Source organism: Sphaerodactylus townsendi, linkage group LG01 (genome assembly GCF_021028975.2).
Source record: "Sphaerodactylus townsendi isolate TG3544 linkage group LG01, MPM_Stown_v2.3, whole genome shotgun sequence".
Classification (NCBI taxonomy): Eukaryota; Metazoa; Chordata; class Lepidosauria; order Squamata; family Sphaerodactylidae; genus Sphaerodactylus; species Sphaerodactylus townsendi.
In genome coordinates this window covers 142,823,898-142,841,066 of record NC_059425.1, presented here as the reverse complement: position 1 = coordinate 142,841,066, position 17,169 = coordinate 142,823,898, and the positions used below count along the sequence as shown (strand labels likewise).

Here is a 17,169-nt window from a genome sequence, read left to right as displayed (position 1 = left end):
AGCATGTCTGTGAAATTTTCAGACTACAATACATGTGAGATTTGAATGACCCATTTGTACTTCAGATGGCTCAATCCACACATACTTGCCCAGTTACAGTAAAGGTGATATGTACACAAGCTAATACAGATGCGGATATACATTTGAGATCACTTCATCAAAATGCTCTTCTGGCCCCCACTGAATCGGATGGCTGCATTTTTTGATGTGAAGAAGAAGAAGAAGAAGAAGAAGAAGAAGAAGAAGAAGAAGAAGAAGAAGAAGAAGAAGAAGAAGAAGAAGAAGAAGAAGAAGAAGAAGAAGAAGAAGAAGAAGAGGAGGAGGAGGAGGAGGAGGAGGAGGAGGAGGAGGAGGAGGAGGAGGAGGAGGAGGAGTTTGGATTTATATCTCCCCTTTCTCTCATATAGAAGACTCAAAGGGGCTTACAATCTCCTTGCCCTTCCCTCCTCACAACAAACACCCTGGACAGGCATCTGTGACTACTAGTTGTAATGTCTCCAATATGGTTAGAATGCCAGAGTAAGACAAATGCTAACCTGGATTTAAAGCCCTATTCAGCCATAAAGGTCACAGGGTATCCTTGGCCTAGTCAGTATAGTGTGGTGCAAGTGGTCTCTAATCCGGATAACTGGGTTGGAGTCTTTACTTCTGCCCATGAGCAGCAGACTCTAGGCTGGTGAACTGAATTTGTTTGTCCATTCTAACATTCCTGTAGAGTGACCTTTGGCTAGTCCCATTTCGGTCAGAACTCTCTCACCCCCACCCATCTCACAAGATGCCTGTTGTGGGGAGAGGAAGGGAAAGGAGTTTCTAAGCTGCCTCGAGTCCAGAAGGTGGACAAGTCCAGAAGGTGGAAGAGGCAACAAGGGGAATGGCTATTTTAGATCTGCTCCTAACCAACAAGGATAGCCTGATTAATGGGGTGGTAGAGTCCTCAGGTGTTTTCCTGGAGTTTGTTATACAATGGAAAGGGGATGCCAAGTCTAGTCGAACACACATTCTAGACTTTAAGAAAGCTGATTTCAGTAAACTTAAGAAACTACTATTTGTGATCCCATGATTAAGAATACTAAAAGGGAGTACAAGATGGATGGGAGTTTCTTAAAAGTGAGATCTTGAAGCCACAATCTCAAACAGTTTCAATGAGGATAAAAAAATGGGAGGTGTCTAAAGAAACCAGGATGGATGTCTAAAGAACTCTCAAGTGAGCTAAGATATAAAAGGGACATGTAGAAGAAATAGAAAAGAGGGGAAATTACCAGAGAGGAATTCAAACAAATAGTCAAGACATGTAGGGAGAAATAAAAAAAAGCTAAAGCTCACAATGAGCTCAGACTTGCAAGAGATGTTAAAACAATAAAAAGAGCTTTTTTAATTATGTTTGTAGCAAAACGAAGAAAAAGGATATGATTGAGTCACTGCGTGGAGAACAGTGAAGTTCTAACAGGGGACAGAGAAAAGGCAGAACTACTCAACACCTTCTTTGCCTCTTTTTCTCCCAAAATAAAAACAGTGCTCAAGTGGGAGGATATGGTTCAGAAGATACAGTAGAGGAAATTCAGCATAGAATAAAGAGCTAGTAAAGGAATACCTGGCTTGACAACAGTACATGTGAAAAGGTTCTGGTAGTCTTAGTAGACCACAAACTGAACATGAGTCAGCAGTGTGATATGGCAGCCAAGAAAGCCAATGCAATTCTGGGATGCATCAATAAGAATATAGTGTCTATATCGAGGGAAGTAATTGTACCACTCTACTCTGCATTGGTCAGACCTCACCTAGAGTACTGTGGTCTCTGCACTGCAATTTAAGAAGGATATTGACAGACTGGAATGTGTCCAGAGGAGGGCAACCAAAATGGTAAAAGATCTGGAATCCATGCCCTATGAAGAGAGTCTTAGGGAGTTGGGAATGTTTAGTCTGGAGAAGTGAAGGTTAAGGGGGGGGCATGATAGCTATGTTTAAATATTTTAAGGGATGTCATGTTGAAGAGGGAGCAAGCTTATTTTCTGCTGTGTCATTGGCTAGGACACGGGGTAATAGATTCAAGGATTCTGACTGTCAGGGCTGTACTCACCAGAACTATTATGTGTGGCAGGATAAGGCAAGATGGATAACTGAATTTAACTATTTTCCTCAACATATCAAACTTTTGACCTCTTTTGGTTCTCCCAAGCTACACTTGGGATCACGGGGCTTGTGCAGAAAAAGAACCACATGGGACGAAGATACAGTAAAAAAGAAAATTAGAGATCCCTTCTAATGCCAGCAAAGAAACTGGCAAGATTCAGGCCAATATTATAATTGGTTATTCTTTTATGGTTAAGTATTAATATTTTGGAACAATCATTACAGCAAGTTAAAAGGATTTCAACCACAAATGGAGGCAGAAAATGGTATTGAGCAATTGCCATAGAACATATGAATCAAAACGGTGCAAGAATTATGGGAAACAGGAAACTATGTTTTGAATTAAGGCACTAAAATGCTATTCTATTGTTTTCAGAATTGAAGTGTGTCCCACCCACCCCATTCACACCCTTTTTTAATCGTAATCAGAAGGCAAGCTTCATAGAACAAATGGATTATGTTTCACTCCTCACGGGTGATTCATTCAAAAACATTGTAATAATTCCTTAAGTAAATGCAAGTTTGAATCTTGCAACAAAACAAGTCTGATTAGCGCAGTTAAAATTGGATCCATATTCTTCTTAATTGCAGTATTTGCAAATAAACAGTCCAATGCTTTTGTATGTGCCTGCAAAGGGCTGCTTTTCACAGGCATCTGTATCAGCACAAAGCTTGTCAGCATCCAATTGCCTGTGATAGCAAATGAGAATAAATCTGAACAAAAGGCCTGTAAAGTGGACACTTGGCTGTCTCCCCTGCTTGTTTCCTTTATTCTTTTGGTCCACTGACATTAAAAATGTAACTGGGGAGGAGCCAGTGGCGTTCCCTATAATACATTATCTACTTAGGATCTTGCTTTGCTGTGTTAAACATGTCGGTCAATTCCTGGAACTCAGATGGGTTTTTAAAATGATACCCTAATCTTATGATTGACATTTTAGGTCAGCTGCAATATGCTATGTGGTCTCAGACTATGTTCAATTTTGCTGCTCCTATGTACTGCCTCCGCCTGTATTTCTTACCAAGTAAGACTTTTCATCATAAAACTGAATTAATGCTGCAATTCCAGCTGCCGCCCTAATTTTGGTTGTACCAGTGCAGCACCTCTCTCACGTGGTCTATTTTTATCCCCTTGCATGCCCTGCTGAAGTCAATGAGGTGAACCCAGGGTAAGTAAAAGTTAGTGAAGGCTGATTTGAGAGAGGCTAGTGGATCATCCTATCATGAACTAACTAGTGAAATGGTATCCAGAGAGTACTGCAGTTCTATTGGCCCAGCCCGATGAGGTAATACATGAAGGGTAAAGGTACAGTCTAATACACACATTGACTTACTTTGGAGTAAATATGCATGACACATGTGGGCTGCACGTTTGCAACTTGATACACACTCACTTGGGGGAAAATTCCATTGAAATAAAATGAACAACCTATACGAAGCATTATTAACAGTAAATCTAGTGGGAAGAGAACAAACACTACTCGGGAATTTGAAACATCTTAACCACATTTTTTCATTAAAAGTATGAGAGAGAATTATGGAAAGTTTTGCAATCCTGGAGGCTCAAAAAAAGCAAGAGATGCCAATAAGCGGTCTTGCTGGTCCCTGTAACTACAGGCTAAGGGAGAAAAACTCAGTGTATAATCTGAAACCCCTCTTTTAGCTTAACAGTGAGTGTTGCTAATGGGTTAATTGCTAATCATTAACACAGCATGACAACTCCGGTTTCTCTGGACAGCTGATTTTACAAACCTTCACTTGCCTTTTAAGGGATTAGAACATAGTTTAGAAGATTATCGTACATTATCCTATTAGGAAACTACTTTTCTGTTAATTAACCACACCAAAAACCCACAACCATGCATTGTAAGCATAAAGATAGATGGGAAATAGTTAATCATATCTGGGAAATAGTTAAGCAGACCAATGATCAGACATTGCTGTAAAAAAATATTGGAAGCACTATAAAGTCATTGTGTAATGAGAAAGAGTTGAAAGGGAACAGGGAAGAGCAGAGGAATATCCTTGGGGTTTGGTGAGTGCGTTCTATACCAAACCTACTGATAGAAGATACAGGATTTTTCTGACAGATGACAGGCTGCAGCCACCGGACTCTAATGCCATTTTCCCAGAAGTAGAAGTACCACAATACTGCACCTTAGTATAACATTTGAATAGTAGGTTTGAAAATGTTTGGAGCACTGGCTTTTAAGACAAGAATAGACCAAAGAATATGGAAGGCACACAGCAGTGGCAGTCTTATTTCTATTTCCATCCTTCCAATAAAGGTAACAAAGTACAGAAAGATGGTAGCTGACAGTAAGTGGAAATATAGAGAAGCAAGAAAAAACAAGTACTCACAGGTGGCCCTCTGGGTCCAATTGGGCCTTGTCCTCCTTGTATCCCTTGTTCTCCCTGTTTTCATGGTTATAGGAAACAGAACAAGCTTCAAAATTGATTTGGCACTAAATACAAACATCACAGAGTTGTGTTTTTTTTAAGTCAGGAAACTAGAGGTAGAAATGATCTTACAGGTTTACCCGAATTTCCCATCAAGCCAGGTATTCCAGGAGCACCTGTGTTACCCTGTTAGATAAAAGTTAGATTTCAGTCAAAACCAAGTACTATCATCCTATACTAAAGGGTTACACAAAAATAAACAAAAACCTAAAAATGGACATGTCAAATGATATATTATGAAATCTTTCCTTCCCCCTCTTTTCTTTAACCCATTTCCAGCAAATATTTTACTTCTAAACGTGTTTTAAAAACTCCCATCAAATAAGACCCATTTTCTCTTTCTTCTGGCTATTTCATTACTTCATCTACATTACCATAGCCATCCACAGACATTCATCTGTGTTTGCTGACAGCAATTCTAGCAATGCAACACCACTCATCTTTTTCTGTACAATATCCGTATCTACCATTAGAAAATTATTAGCACATATGTTATGATTATTCATGTATTTCCTTTCAATTCCAGACTTATTGTAAAATCCAAAACTAGAGTACACTTTTCAAAATTGCTATTATCACTATTTGCCTTTCTTCTTAGATAATCATCATTCTCGTATGGCATATTTCACTGTATGTATTCTTAAGTAAGCAAATAATACAAAATCCTATATCTGAAATTCTGAATGTGTCACCCTTTCATTAGTTTGTTCTGTTACTCAGCATTAAGTCCAGGCTTGTGAAACAATCTTTGTGCTATTTTTTACTGCCATTCCTTAATTACTTTTGCTTCCAATCCCATACTTAGCACCTACCAAAGTTTCTATTTTGTATCTATTTATAAGAACAGAAGATGAGCTCTGCTGGATCAGACTAGTGGTCCATCTAGTCCAGCATCTTGTCTTACACAGTGGCCAACCAGTTTCTCTGGAGGCCCAACAACAGGAACTAGAGGCCAAGGACCTCTCATGATGTTGTCTCCAAGTATTAGGAGGTTTACTTCCATTGAATGCAGTGATTCCATTTAGTCATCATGGCTAGTAATAGTAGACTTGCCCTCCATGAACTTGTCTAGTGCCCTTTTAAAACTGTCTATGCCTGTGGGCATAACTACGTTTTCTGGAAGCGAATTTCACATTTTAACAGTTGCTGAGTTAAAGAAGTAGTTCTTTTTATCCGTCCCAAATCTACCACCTATCAACTTCCTTTTTTGGAAAGGGAGAAAAAGTTATCTCCGTCTACTGCCTCTATCTCATGCATAATTTTATCATGCCCTCTTTCATTCCCACCCTTTGTAATCTTTTCTAAACTGAAAAAGTTCCAGTGTCTTCAGCTTTTCCACACATGAAAGGTGCTCCAACTCCTTAATCAACTCAGTTGCCCTCTGCTATATACTTTCTAGCTCTGTGCTGTCCTAGTTGAGACACAGCAAACAGAACTGAATGCAGTATTTCAGTTGAGACTACACCATAGATTTATTCAGGGCATTACAACATTGTTCATTTTATTTGGTTCTAAATCTAGTATCAAAAGTAAATACATTGAGACCAAAAATGCTTATGCTGAATTACACTTTTTAAAATCTGCTGAGGCCAATTGTATTTTTTAAAAAACCATACTTAGGATGAAATGTAACTGTGATGTAGCAAACAGAGGGGTTGGGTTTGATCATAATGATTTGGATCCAAATCTCTGTCCAGTTTTCTCCCTCTTCTTCCCTTCCTCCCTCCCTCCCCCCCTCTCTCTCTCTCTCTCTAATGTGTGTAATATATATAGATTGCTGTGAAAATAAAATGGGATCGTCTTTATGTAACTTGTCCTTGAAAAAAGGATGGAATACAAAATCATCTGGAAAATAGTTGGTATTTTCTAATTTGCCTAGAATACTTCACCTTTTGGCCACCAACACCTTTTGCTCCTGGAGAGCCGGGTAAACCCTGAAAAAAAATGTTTTAAATGTTTTAAGTGCTCTAGATATTTTCTGGTAATAAAATTGCAATAGGAGTTAATTCAACTTATTTATGACATATGCTCCAATTAAATAAGGGAGAGCTCTACAATCAACAAAAATCCTTTATGGGCATATCAACGTTTTCTTTGAATCACAATAATAGCATGTTTGAATTTATTTTGATAACAGCAAAAAAGCATATAACAACAGGATCATTCAAGTAAAACTGCATGCTGCTGCTTATAGTCTCATTTTTTCAACAGCCATCCCCCGAAATCCACCAACGTCTTTATTTTGTTTATACATTTTACATCTACCATTACAATAAAACATAGGACCAGTGGTGGGATCCAAAAATTTTAGTAACAGGTTCCCATGGTGGTGGGATTCAAATTGTGGCGTAGCGCCAATGGGGCTGGGCGGGGCATGATGGGGGTGTGGGCGGGCATTCTGGGGGCGGGTCATTCCTGGGTGGGGCTGTGGCAAGGATGCAGCCACTGTGCCGATCCTTGGGCGGGAAACGAATGCATGCAGGCGCAGGCTGCCACACACGCCGGTGCACCTCCTGCTAGACTGCTTCAAGTTCTGCGTGCTACTGCTGAGAGGAGGGGCGTAGCTAAGGCAAAAATCATGTGGCAAAATCACCGATTAGTAACCCCCTCTCGGCACACACAATAATCAGTAACCTACTCTCGGGAACCTGTGAGAACCTGCTGGATCCCACCTCTGAATAGGACCAATAAGCAACTGGCTACAGCTTGGTTTGTAAACTATGCTGTGTTTTAAATTTTAAAGGCAAAAGATACTTACTGGCAGTCCCTGAATTCCTACATCACCTGGAGGGCCTGGTTTTCCGGGTTCACCCTGAAAGAAAAGGCTTTGGACATTCGTCAAATGTTAATCATAACTTATACAAAATGTTGCTCCCTAGAAGCAGAACCAATCATTTTACACATGTGTGTGTACATGAATGGATGGGAGTATACAATCATATATACTGCTTAACATAATATTGGAACAGTTATTACAAATGTAAACATATTTAGGTAGGCATGATGTAGCAAAGGGAATGCTAGGTGAGGGTGAAGAAGCTAACTGAAAAGAAAGTAAGGGGTTTAAAGAATGAAGAAACACCCAAGTCAGGGGTGTACCACCTTAAGGACATGGGCACACCCATGTCCCCAGGTGCAAGCCTTTCAATCACAAGGGGCGGGCGCCAGACACCCACCTTGTGACCAAACAGCATGCGCCCCAGCCACTGCCCTCAGGAGCCGGCCTGCAGGGAGCTGGAGGCAGGGCTTGGCAGCAGACAGCCATGGCATCCACCTGGGCCACCTGCCACTGCAGAGCACCGCCCCCCCTCCACCTCCGCACAGGCCGGCTTTCAAAAGTTTTCAAAGCCGGCTTTCCTGCATGGAAGCCAGGGAGCGGGGCTCAGGGGTGGGACCCTGCCTCCCCCTGAACCTGGGAGCATAGCTTGGCAGTAGGGCCCTACCCCCAAGCCCTTCTCCCTCAGCTTCCATGCAGGAAAGCCGGCTTTCAAAAGCTTTCAAAATCCGGCTTTTCCTTTTAGGGGCCACAAGGCCAGAGGTGGGGGAGAGCAGGGCTTGGGGGCATGGCCCCCAAAGGCACCCCCTTGCCCTTCCTGCAGGCTGGCTTTTGAAAGCCGGCTTTTGAAAACATTTTAAAGCTGGCCTGGGGGGGCTTTGGGGGACCATGCCCTGAGCCATGCCCCCAAGCACAGGGGGTGGGGGGCACCCGGAGAAGGAGTTATCTCCAAGTGCCATTTCTCCCCCATACACCCCTGACCCAAGGAGAACCAACATTAACTTTAATAGCTGGCACAGGATGGTTGAGGAATGTTTGACAGCAGTGGAAAGCTATACAGTCTGCGGTGGGAAATGGAAGATGACCCCACCCACCCCTGAAAAACTCCAAGGGTGGCCTTGTACAAATTACCCTAGTCACTGTCACAACATCAAGACTGTGAAAACTAGTGAGACTGTAACTTGTAAGATGTACATTACTGTAAATGATCAAATAGTTTAACTAGCATTCTATCCATCATCATGCAGCCAGATATTCTGTTAATCTCACAAGCAGTGAAAACCTTTCCCCTACTGTATACTCCCAGCACTGATAATCTGAGGCCAGGCCTAGCAGCAGAATTAGGTGGCACCTGGGTGGGTAGAGGTCTTCAGATGGTATGAAATATACCACATCTGACTGTAGTCCAGAGATTACATTTTTTAAAAAATACCCTTGGGCAAAGGAGGTTTCCCTGCCTGGCGCCTCTGCCTTCCAGCGCTGGAAGGAAAGGTGATTGGAGGAGCCAAACCAGAGACAGCTCCATGTGGAGCCGCCTCTCCGGCTCATTAGATCTTCAGGGCCGTGGAAAACGGGTCCAAATGGCTCTTTGGGTGGTAAAGGTTGCCAACCCTTGGTTTAGGTCTTTCTTCCTGATGCGCTGCTGCTTATTTGCATTAATAATGTGACTGTCCTCCTGCTTTCGGAAACGGTGCAGTCTATTGCACTCTAACAGGCTTGGGAAGATCCTCCTGATTTTATATACTCGCCTGAGCTATTCTGCTATCTAGGCTGCTAGCCTGCTAGGCAGAAAGGAGAAAGGCTTCACTTGTATCTCTTGAAAGCAAGGCAAGATATTGTAGGGGGTGGGGAGATATGACATTTCTTAAAAGAAAGTTATAGCTTAAACATTTTATGTTAACTTTAAGCACCTTTGTTCCAGGCATGCCAGGGATCCCTTCACGGCCATCAACTCCTGGTAAGCCCTTGAGGAAGAAACAGCATCTTATGTAACACATTAGTACTACATTAATCACACTATCATTAATGCCTTTCCTCTAGTTTTGAAAAAGAACTAAACATGACAGCAATGCACATTACAAATGCTGCTATTGCAGCTACTAGGAATAATAATGGTAAATAGCAATAATTGAACTATACATACCCCTTCTCCTTTTGGCCCAGGGAGGCCAGTAATTCCTCTAATACCTTGTGGCCCCTAAAAGGAAAAGAAAATATGTTCAATTGTGTTAGATGCATTAAAAAATTAATACACAGAAGAAGTAAATGCCACCTCTCAAACCTAGTAACTGTAATAAACAAAATTTTCCCCATTAACTTCAATGGTTTTAACAACCTTCAAAACACATAGTAGATTAGATGTAAATGTTAATCCTATGAACATTTGCTTGAAAGAAAGTCCAATTGAACATAGTAAGACTGCGTTCTCTGTAGTGTAGTGGTAAGAGTATGAGACCACAATCTGGCCTGGGATGCCCAGATACAAATTCCTACTCAGTAAGGAAACTTGGGTCAGTAATTCTCTCTCCTCTTAAGGTAACATTGTTGTGAGGGCAATATGTAAGAGAGGAGAATGATACATACTACTCTGAGCCCCTTGAAATAAATATGCATAAGATCTGGTTTGTAGTCTGTAACAGAAATGTTATATTATTACTTCAATCGATATTAGTATTCATTAAAAACTTACTCCGTCCCCTTTGGGTCCCATTTCTCCCAATGCACCTCTCTGCCCTTGATCACCCTGAAAACAAACATACACATTTATCAGCAAACTTCAAAACAATTTCTTTCTGTTATATAAATATAAGTTATATTGGTGATTGCCAAAGGCCAGATAAATAACCATTTGGCCAGAGTGACAACAATCTCAAATTATGATATAGAGTACAAAATAATGGGGTAGGATGGCAACTTTGTAGATTAACTGGGAAGAGAGAGGTTTCATCCTAAAATCCACAAAGGTCACAGGGGAAACATTCATTCCTGTGCTGTCTACCCATAGCTCTGGGGTTTTAACTTTTTGTTGCAACCTTGGTAAAGATGACTCCAATCAAATAAGGCTCATAATACAAATTGCAACTAAAACTAAAAGCCAGATCTCTGTCTTAATGTAGACAAAACAGCCTCCCTGTCGCTCCGGATGGATTTATCTGTTGCCTTTGGCACAAGGGACTACGCCATTTTCTTGAGGTACCTGGAGGCAGAAGCAGCTATTAGGGGTTGTAAATGGAATTAGTTCAAATCATTCTTCATGGACCTGACCCAAAGAACTGCCATTGGAGACCAGCTATCATCAGTGTGGGACTTATTATGTGGGTGCAATCAAATCCCCCATGTTCTTCATTCGTTATGTAAAGCCCTTAGGTCAACTTATTCATAGTTTTGGGACTGGCTGTCATCAATATGATACTCAGCTATATATTGATACGTATATGTGTATACACACACACACACACGCATGTATGTATATGTGTGTGTATATATATGTATATGTGTCTATATGTGTGTGTGCATATGAATGTATGCGTGTGTGTGTGTATGTATACATATACACACACACATTTTGAAGGACACTACACTTCCCTTGCCAAAACCAGCACACCATCGATGAACATAAACTTTCTTAAAGTTAAAGGGGGGGGGGAGGAAGGGATTAAGAACAATGAGGGTTCTGGGACAAGCTTTCCTCCTCTCCCTTTCCTTGCATTGTAGCATTCATTCAGTCTAGATCTTGAAATGTTAGTTCAAGTTTTGCTTGGCCCAATGTCTCTGAACCTTTGGCAGTGCTTCCTGGTGCAGCTGAAATGTAGCTACAAAGAAGGAAAATGGTGTTGATTCCGGAGGGGGGGATCATGGCTATTAGGAACCAACAGCACATAATGGTAAGGGGAAAAAACAACATCCTTATGAGGGAGATTTGATTCTATCAGTATACAGAAGGAAGTTTCTTCATGCAGATTAGGTCTGTTGGCAGTGTTTAAGGCTGCAGAGGGAACCCCACTATCCATGTACAAGTGAGCTGTTTTTGAAGCTACCTAACAAGTGTGCTCTTGCTGCTGGTACAATATGCCAGCACAAATAACTTTTAAGTAAGGAAATGCCCTCTTTTACCCTGTTTCACCCAACTCCCCCAGAGGAGCTCCATTACACTGATGAAACCAAAGTCAGCGAGGATGTCTCTACCTTTAGAATTCCCTGGACTGTGACATGAGACACACACATACAATCAAAACACTGCCATGTTTGTATCAGGAACTATGAATGCTAAATCAGTATTTCCTATATTTCTGATAAAAAAGCTGCAACCGAATAACCGGGGGCAGCCATTGCTGCCGGGGTGAGCCAAGGAGCAAAAATAAGTTGCATGCATGGCTTGGCGGCATGCTGCAGAAACGGGGTGCAATGATTGGCTCCCGGCCGGTAAAGGCGGGAGGAGCCAAGGGTATATAAGAACGCCTCACCCAGTCACCCGGCGGCGAGACTCAGAAAGGCGTGGTGTGCAGAACTGAGTTGAGCGTAAGGCCTGGAAGTAACTTGGTCTCGGCCATTCTCCCGCTGCTTGGTCTACTCCTCACCCTTCTCAGCTCCTCCTTCTTGGTCCGACTTTACTTGTGCTTACTTTCTTTCCGTTCCTTTCCTCTCCACCACTCCTCTTCTATTTTCACTCTCGGCCGCGGGCCAGGTCTCTGCTTCGCCGCTATGGGTCCGAAGCCGGCGGTATATAAGGGGAGTCCCTTCCCAGGAGGACCGGCCACTCTTCAGAGTGGCAGGCCCGGGCCCTCAATAGTCAATGGGCAGGGTTGCATGCTCCAGATCGGGCCCCGAGGGCACCCCGTGGGGGAAAGGCCCCGTGTCGTGGTGGATCGGGCGACTGTTGCGCTGACGGCTGCCGCCAGCGACCCTGGGCTTATCCCATCCCCATAGGCAGGGGCGAGGCTGGCGGGCTCAGCAGTTAGCAGCCCCCCCCTCTTCATCCGGGGAAGTGATCCCCGGGCGCAGCAGGAGTTCCCTGGCGGACTCCCGCCCCCTCCGTGCCTTCGCCGGGTGATGCAACTCCCGATCCCACCTTGGTCCGGAATTTAGCAGACACGCTTGCTTCATCTCTCTCTCAAGCCCTCGGGCGGATCGATTCGGGAGTCCCGGGACCCCCAGTGGATCGGAGGGACCCAGAGACCCACCCGCGCCGGCGGCTGCTGGCGCCTTGGAGGGAGCAGAGTCTGGCGGGCGTGGGCCGGCAGAAGGAGAACTCCAGCTGTCTCCCTCCCGTGCAGCGCTGGCCTCCACGTCGGGTGGACATGTCCGTGGAGCCCCTCCGGCGGGAGGGCCGTGGAGGTGAAGAAGCGGTCGCCGCTGACATATCCCGGTCCTCCAGGCGGTCACCCAGTTCCTCTTCTATCGGGTGAGTCAACTGGAGTGATGATGAAAATGCAGGCTCAGTGGGAGTTCTGGTTCCAGGGGAGAAGGTGCCCGCTCTCTCCCCACTGGCTGGCAAAACGCAGGCGCCTTCGAGGGGTTGAGGTTTCGCCGTCTACCGGGCAGCTGTCCCTGACGACAACGGGAACCCTCCCGGGTCCCATCTCCCCAGGAAGCTCCAGGAGTGGGCTCTCGACGGGTATTACGTGGACGTATTCAGATGCCTGAGGTGGGAGGGGAACATGTAAGCTTGTCTGGGGGGCAAGACCGCGATAGCAAAAAAGGAAGGACCCTGCAGCGGCGTGAGCGGACCTTTAACTAACTGGCTGCAGGGCTTTACTGAATACCTGAAAGCCCTGGATAAGCGGCCGCTTACACCCTCTGCTAATGGAGCCTGGCACTTGACGGCCCATATGGCACATGTGCTGCGGCCTCGGTCCTTGGCCGGCGAACCCGTGGCCATAGCCTATGACGAGGCTATTCGCAAGAACGCTTCCCACAAGAGCCGCTTTCGCTGGGACCTCATCCATGACCAAACGTGGAAAGAAGCTACCTGGGACAGGGGGTGGCAAAAGGGACTTGCTGGGAATTTAATAGAGGCGCTTGCCAGCGACCAAAATGCAAGTATGATCACGTTTGCTCCAATTGTTCTGGGAACCATAGCAGGATGGTCTGCATGAAACCAGCCGGCCGCCCTCCCTTTCGGCAGGCCCGGTTCCCTGGCACCGGGCCCTCTCAGAAGGACGCCGGCGGCCAGGGCGGCGCTGCCGCCTCCCAGAAGCATTGAAACTCCAGCCTTTGCTGCAGACCTTGTAAGCGCCCACAATCTTCCGATCCGGCTGGGGAGTGCTGCGCTAGACTGGCTGCAGAATTCATCCTGACACGCGTCCAGCAGGCCTTTTGGGGGATGGCTTTGAAGCGGATTTCAGAATCCTCTTTACCAGGGGTGCAGGAGGGCCTACCAGGCGTAACAACTCTTGAAATCGGTTCTGGATCACCCTGACGTGGTGGCGAGACGAAGCTGGATAAGGAAGTGAAGGCCGGTCGGATTGCCGGGTCCCTACCAGCCTGTAGCCTCCACTACTCCAACAACCTGAGGATCTCCCCATTGCCGTGGTCCCAAAAAAAGGCCCCGGGGAGTTTTGCCTGATACAACACCTCTCCCATCCCCGGCTGACTCCAGTGAACGATTTCATAGACCCCGGGGTATGTACAGTCGCGCGTTATGCCACCCTAGAAGCGAGGCCATCGGCCTTGTCAGGTAATAGCTGGCCCCGGAGTGCATTACTTGCAAAATGTGACATCCATAGTCCGCCTTCCGGCTCCTGCCCATTTCTCCCCCTCTAGATTTTTTGAGCTGCTGGGCATCCATTTTCCAAGCGGCACTGGTATGTGGATAAGGCAATGCCCATGGGATGCTCCATAGCCTGTGCCGCATTCGAGGCCTTCAGCAGTTGTCTTGAATGGGCCTTCAGGCAAAGGGTGCCCTCCGGGTAGTGACACACTACTTGGACCGCATTTCCTGTTCATTGGACAGCAGGGCACCAGGGAGTGCTTGAGGTTGCCTCTGGGGCCTCCCCAGGCACTGGCAGCCGCAGATAGGGGTCCCTTTGGCTCCCAAAAAGACGGAGGAGCCCTTTCACCCGCCTCTGTAGGGGCCATTTCTAGGCATACAGCTGGACACCATCCACGGCACGCCCTCACTCCCCTAGAGACAGAGATAGCTGTCCGCTCTAGCCAACCTTAATCCAGTCGATCATGCCCCTGCTTGAAAATCGCAGGGTGCCCCTGGTCCAGTCCTTACTGGGTCACCTTTAATTTCGCCTGGCAGGGGTGGTGGCACTCCAGTGGGCAGGGCATTCTGCTCCCGGTTGGCGAGGTCATTGTCCCGGCTGCAGGTCCCCCCGACCATCACGCTAGGGTTACAGCAGGGGACTGAAAGAGGCCCTGGAAGGTTTGGCAATCCTTTCTACACGGCTTTACCGGGCACGTCTCCTTGTGGCAGTCGCCTGTAGGAACCTGGGTGATGGAGCTACGAGGTGCACTCTGATGCCCTCCAGGGGCCTTTGGTTTTGGTGTTTACTTCCCAGGGTCGTTGGAGCACAGGGCCTCCTGGCCCCCCCATCCTGGCATGCGCACTGGGAATCACCAGGGATCTCGGCACCTTTTCTTGAACTGTTTCCCCATCCTGGTGGCGGTGCACATTTGGCACACGCAATGCTGGCTTTAACAAGAGGGTGTGCTCTTTTGGTGCTTTGCACAACCAGGCTGTTGTTGTCAGCGTGCGTGTGGTGAACAGGCAATCCAGCAAATCCGCTACGGCGTCATCGCGCGCCTCCTGGGGAGTCGCTAATCTTGTCCTTTTACCTGCTTGATTCTTATAACATTTCCCTTCAAAGCTTCGCTTTTGTTCCAGGTTTGCAGAATGAGATCTCACTTGACGCATTATCTCGCCAGCAGGTGGGATCGCCTTCAGGCGCCTGGCCCCCGGGGCGGAGCTGTTCCCGGTGACAGTGCCGGCGCCCCTGTGGAACCTTGGCAACTGACGAAACCGCCATCACAGGTGCTTTGAATTCATTGGCACCGGCCACGTGTAGGCAGTACGACAGAGCTGTGCGGGACTTCCAGAGCTATGCAGCGACAACAGGGCGCTCAGTCCGCAGTGGGGTGGACACAGAGCCTCCTACTCTGGAGTACTTGGTTCAACTTCACGGGCGGGGGATGGCATCCGCGCTAACCATGGGGTCCAGTTGGCTGGGATTGCATCTCACTGCAGGGATTTCAGGCTTCCCAGACGTTACTAAGGCATTTTGTAGTCCGGGCCGCTTGTTGTGGCAGGCTGGCCGGTGGGTGGGCCCTAGGCGTAAGGGGACTCTAAGGCCCTGCTGTCACCAGGGAGAGGTGTTGCGAAAGCAGCTTCACTGGGGAGCTTTCGCGGCAGGTGTGTGCACCTCACGCTTATGAGCGCTTGCTCTTCGCAGCCACTGCCTTTCACGCCTGGCACATCCACCCGGGGCTTTCAGGCCGGGGAGCTAGCGTTGCCCCTACCAGGGACCGGCCATCCAGCACCGTGGCTACAAAGGCAGCATCTTGTCCTGTCCGGGACATGGTCTATGCATGGCTTGCCCATTCCAAACTCGACTATAGGAAGGCCATGGAGCCTGGGTCACCACATGCCGGGTGCTGCCGGGTGACGCGAATCCCGCCCCCTTGCCTCGCTAACCACCTGGCTCCAGCATAGGCCATACGGCAAGGGAGGGATGCTCCTGGTGCATTGAGGACGTGGTCCCTCTCACCAGGTTTCCTTGTGATGCTGGCGGTGTTCCAGGGCGTTGCCTGGCTTCCGGGCAGGAGTTGCCAGCCTGCCGAAGGATTCGCCTGCACTCGCCCCTTCAGAGATTAGGGGCCGCCACAAATCGTATGCAGGAGCGGCAGGGTCCAGGACGACATCCGCACCTTTGGCAGGTGGCGGCGTCGGGTGCATTTCGGGCTTACATCCGCCCTCACCTTAACTTGTTGATTCCCTTCACAGTGCCTCCAGGGACGCTGCAGACTGTTTTTCGACAGGTGTGGATTGTGGGGCACAGTGTCGTCAACCAAGCCGGGGACTACGCCTGCTCATCCGACTGGGGCCGGCATCTTGGACTTGCGGCCCACGTGAGGATTACCTGGTTGGGGCAGGGGAATATGTTATGGAACGCAGGCTTGAAGGGCCAAGCTTTCGATCGAGTACATTTTCCAACTGGCCACTCCGGACATCTTTAGTCGCCCACCTGGGAGGAGAGATCTCCCGGCCAGGTCGGGCCTTGAGCTCGATGGGCAGTGGCCACCACGCTGAGGAGCTTGGCCAGGCACCGGCCGGGCATGACCTTGGTTTGGTCTGAGCTCCTGCAGCGGGTACATTGGAGGGGAGCGTTGGACCCCACGGCCGTGGACAGGGCCCGCCGGAAGGTCAACAAGGCTGCCGCCAAGGTTGTGCTCTCCCTCGGGGGAGCGGTGGCGAACTACACGCAGAGATCACCCAGGACAATATCAAAGGACTCTGTATGAGCCGGACGGTGTCCACCTTGTCCCGGTGGGGCTTGGACCCCAGTTTGATTACTAATCGGGTCCATTTTACCTCTCCTCCGCTTTGGTGAGGGATCAGACAGGCTCAGGCTTGAGAAGCTTGGGCGGGGAGCTGCAAGAGGGCAGCTTCGTGGCGGGTTTGTCAAGCGGGTGTTGCACATCTGGGGAGAAAAGCGAGCCTTCCGGCAGGTTCTCCCAGGCTTGTGCTTCCCTGTGGAAGGGGCCGGGGAGTGGGGCGGGAGCAGGCTGTAAGCGAGGTCGGGCAGCCGGGCCGCTACTCGACACCCCAGGGAGTGGGGTTGGAGTCGGCACGATAGGCG

At 47.4% G+C, this 17,169-nt stretch overlaps 1 protein-coding gene across 1 annotated transcript in view; it reads right to left on the bottom strand.

The window, feature by feature from the left end:
• Nucleotides 1-17,169, bottom strand: part of COL9A1 (collagen type IX alpha 1 chain) — an 86,204-nt gene that overhangs the window by 22,294 nt on the left and 46,741 nt on the right. Inside the window, exons 22-28 of the mRNA XM_048496309.1 lie at nt 10,056-10,109; nt 9,510-9,563; nt 9,277-9,330; nt 7,349-7,402; nt 6,480-6,524; nt 4,663-4,716; nt 4,492-4,545 (exon numbers count right to left, since the gene is read on the bottom strand). Coding sequence (XP_048352266.1) covers nt 4,492-4,545; nt 4,663-4,716; nt 6,480-6,524; nt 7,349-7,402; nt 9,277-9,330; nt 9,510-9,563; nt 10,056-10,109 — 369 coding nt within the window. The remainder of the gene's footprint in view (nt 1-4,491; nt 4,546-4,662; nt 4,717-6,479; nt 6,525-7,348; nt 7,403-9,276; nt 9,331-9,509; nt 9,564-10,055; nt 10,110-17,169) is intronic.